Source organism: Chenopodium album, chromosome 16, assembly GCF_948465745.1.
Source record: "Chenopodium album chromosome 16, dcCheAlbu1.1, whole genome shotgun sequence".
NCBI classification, from domain to species: Eukaryota; Viridiplantae; Streptophyta; class Magnoliopsida; order Caryophyllales; family Amaranthaceae; genus Chenopodium; species Chenopodium album.
In genome coordinates, this window is record NC_137849.1 from 15,446,763 (window position 1) to 15,449,203 (window position 2,441).

Sequence of the window (2,441 nt, forward strand, 5' to 3'; positions counted from 1 at the left end):
AATAAGGTTGGAAAACCTAGGATTTTGCTATTTTTGTGTTACCAATTTCTAGCTTTCTAAAATGACACAAGTAAATTGAATAGTGCATAAAATAATTACATGCAAAAGCTGCATAAGTGGTATACTACATAATATAAACATAGTAAATGCTAGAAAATAATTGCATTGTTAACAAAATTCTAATGTGTACTTAACCAAAAAGGTGTTACAAGGATTTTGAACAATTAACCTGGGTTGTTCAGTTACAATGATATATAAAAGGGAAAGCACCTGCATTTATAACATGTTTAAGACTATATTAGTTAAGATAGTGAGAAAAATTGACTAAAAATTAAGCTGGCAGATTTAGTAGATAGGGAGTAATACCTTTAAACAGATGCATCATGTTATGCCCGATAATTGCAAAACATCATACGCTACTACGTTTTTCAGCACCGGTGATGCATGGTGTTCAGCAGGCAGTGGTGTGATTACAGTCACCTTATCTGACTTCTTTGCCCTCGACAATGCAACATACAGCTGCCCATGGAAAAAGCATGGCTGTGGGAGGTAAACTATCACTTGGCTTAATGTTTGCCCTTGAGATTTGTTAATGGTCATTGCAAAGCTAAGCTTCAGAGGGAATTGTAATCGCTCAAACAGAATAGGATATTTTGTTGATGATGGAGGACGGAGATTAACACGATGAATGAATACAAGTTCTCCTTGGCGATGACTAGTGGCTATAGAGCAAACAATCACATTCCTTCTGAAAGACTTGCATATAAGACGCGTCCTATTGCACAGGCCATCTACTGGATCAATGTTTCTGGCAATATTACAGGGCTGTTTATTTTTAGAACAAGTTCATGTGGACTCATACCACTAGGGGCAAGCTGGTTTAGGAACTCTGTTGGGTAAATTACACATTTATCATCTACCATGCTGTCAAAACTCTTGTAAACAACAGAGTTTCCTGGGAATTTATTAATAAGAAATGTGTTGATGGAGTCAACTACATCATTTAACGGTTTAAGGATTGCTCTCTTTGTGAAGATATCTGGTGAAAAGGCTGCATGTTCTAACTCTGGGAATGCTGTAGCAGCTAGGTGATTAATAGGATCATCGCCTTCTTGATAATAACTCACAACGTGAGCAGGAACCTCAACAAAAGCATTTCCAGTAGACTGCAGCTGGCCATTGCCCAAACTCAGCAGAAATGATGCATATGGGAGATCTTCTCTTGCTCTAATGTTTTCAGTAAGGTGTAACTTTTCTAGCCAAGGCCAGATATGTGAGCTAACCAGGCTTGCTGCAACAGCCTCTTTTTGAGTTTTGGGTGGAACAACCGGCAGAACTTGCCTAAAATCTCCCCTAAATACTACAACCTTCCCACTAAATCGTTGTTCTGCGTCACAAAGATCACGAAAAGATCACGAAGCAAAAGCTCAACTCATTCAATGTTTTCTTTTTTTGCCATTGAAGTTTCATCCCAAATAATCAGAGCTGTTTCTTTGCTTAGAGCAGCTAAGCTCCCTTGTTTAGGAACGTCACAAGCAAGAGATGTTTCTGAATCTAGAGGAATCTTAAACCTTGAGTGCACTGTCCTCCTAGAAGGTATGTTTGCTGCAGCTATGCCTGATGTTGCTGTTGGAAGAACAATCTTCCTTGCCATGCGCACTTCTGCATATAGAGCGTTATATAAAAATGTTTTCCCAGTTCCTCCAAGACCATCAACAAAGAAGCAGCCAGGCTTTCCTGATTGAACCTGAGAAATAATTCGGTCAAATGCAATTTGCTGAGCTGAGTTAAGTTTGCCTCTACAATCAATACACTCTTGAGGAATAGGTGCATCTAAAGCATCAATGATGTCTTTAGTTCTGTTGAGCTCTTTTGGAACCTCTTCATGTAAGTGGTCAAGTTGGAAATGAGTTAATGATTTCCCCATAGACTCTAAATGGCGTTCAATTGACTGACACGGACTTCATTTTCATGATAGGCATGTCTGTAATCATCGGATAGATCATCGTAGAATCGCTGCCAAATTCTATTGGGGTTGCTGGGGGTGCAGAAAACACCAAACAGCTGCAAATAGGCGGCGTAAGGCTGTTGGCAATTGAATTTCTGCTGCTTCAGCCAAACATGCGTATACTACATTGTCTTCCTCACATAGACCTCTTTTAATAGCTGCTTCTTGAAAAGTGGCACAAAGTACACTCCATTAACAGTTCGAAGGTCAGTGAATGATTTAGGACTGCGTACATTAATCAGTAGCAGTCACAAGAAGAATCACTCTCCTTCTGCTGGTGTAACACTTGCCAACCGACCAACCACAAGCTTCTTATTCCGCCTTTGAAACCACGCTTTCTTACTGGCATCCCATCTGTTATGCTCCATAAATTCGATGTAAAGGTATCCTGTACCCTGAGAAGAGGCTGCATTTGCCTTAAAAAATTCTGTTA

At 39.7% G+C, this 2,441-nt stretch overlaps 1 protein-coding gene across 1 annotated transcript; it reads right to left on the minus strand.

Moving 5' to 3' along the window:
• Positions 1 to 381: 381 nt before the first annotated feature.
• Positions 382 to 1,927, minus strand: LOC145583931 (uncharacterized). The gene is made up of 3 exons (XM_081640880.1): positions 1,498 to 1,927; positions 921 to 1,387; positions 382 to 825 (listed from the first exon to the last, which is right to left on the minus strand). The coding sequence occupies exons 1-3, from the start codon at positions 1,925 to 1,927 to the stop codon at positions 382 to 384; spliced, it is 1,341 nt and encodes a 446-aa protein (XP_081497006.1).
• Positions 1,928 to 2,441: the final 514 nt, after the last annotated feature.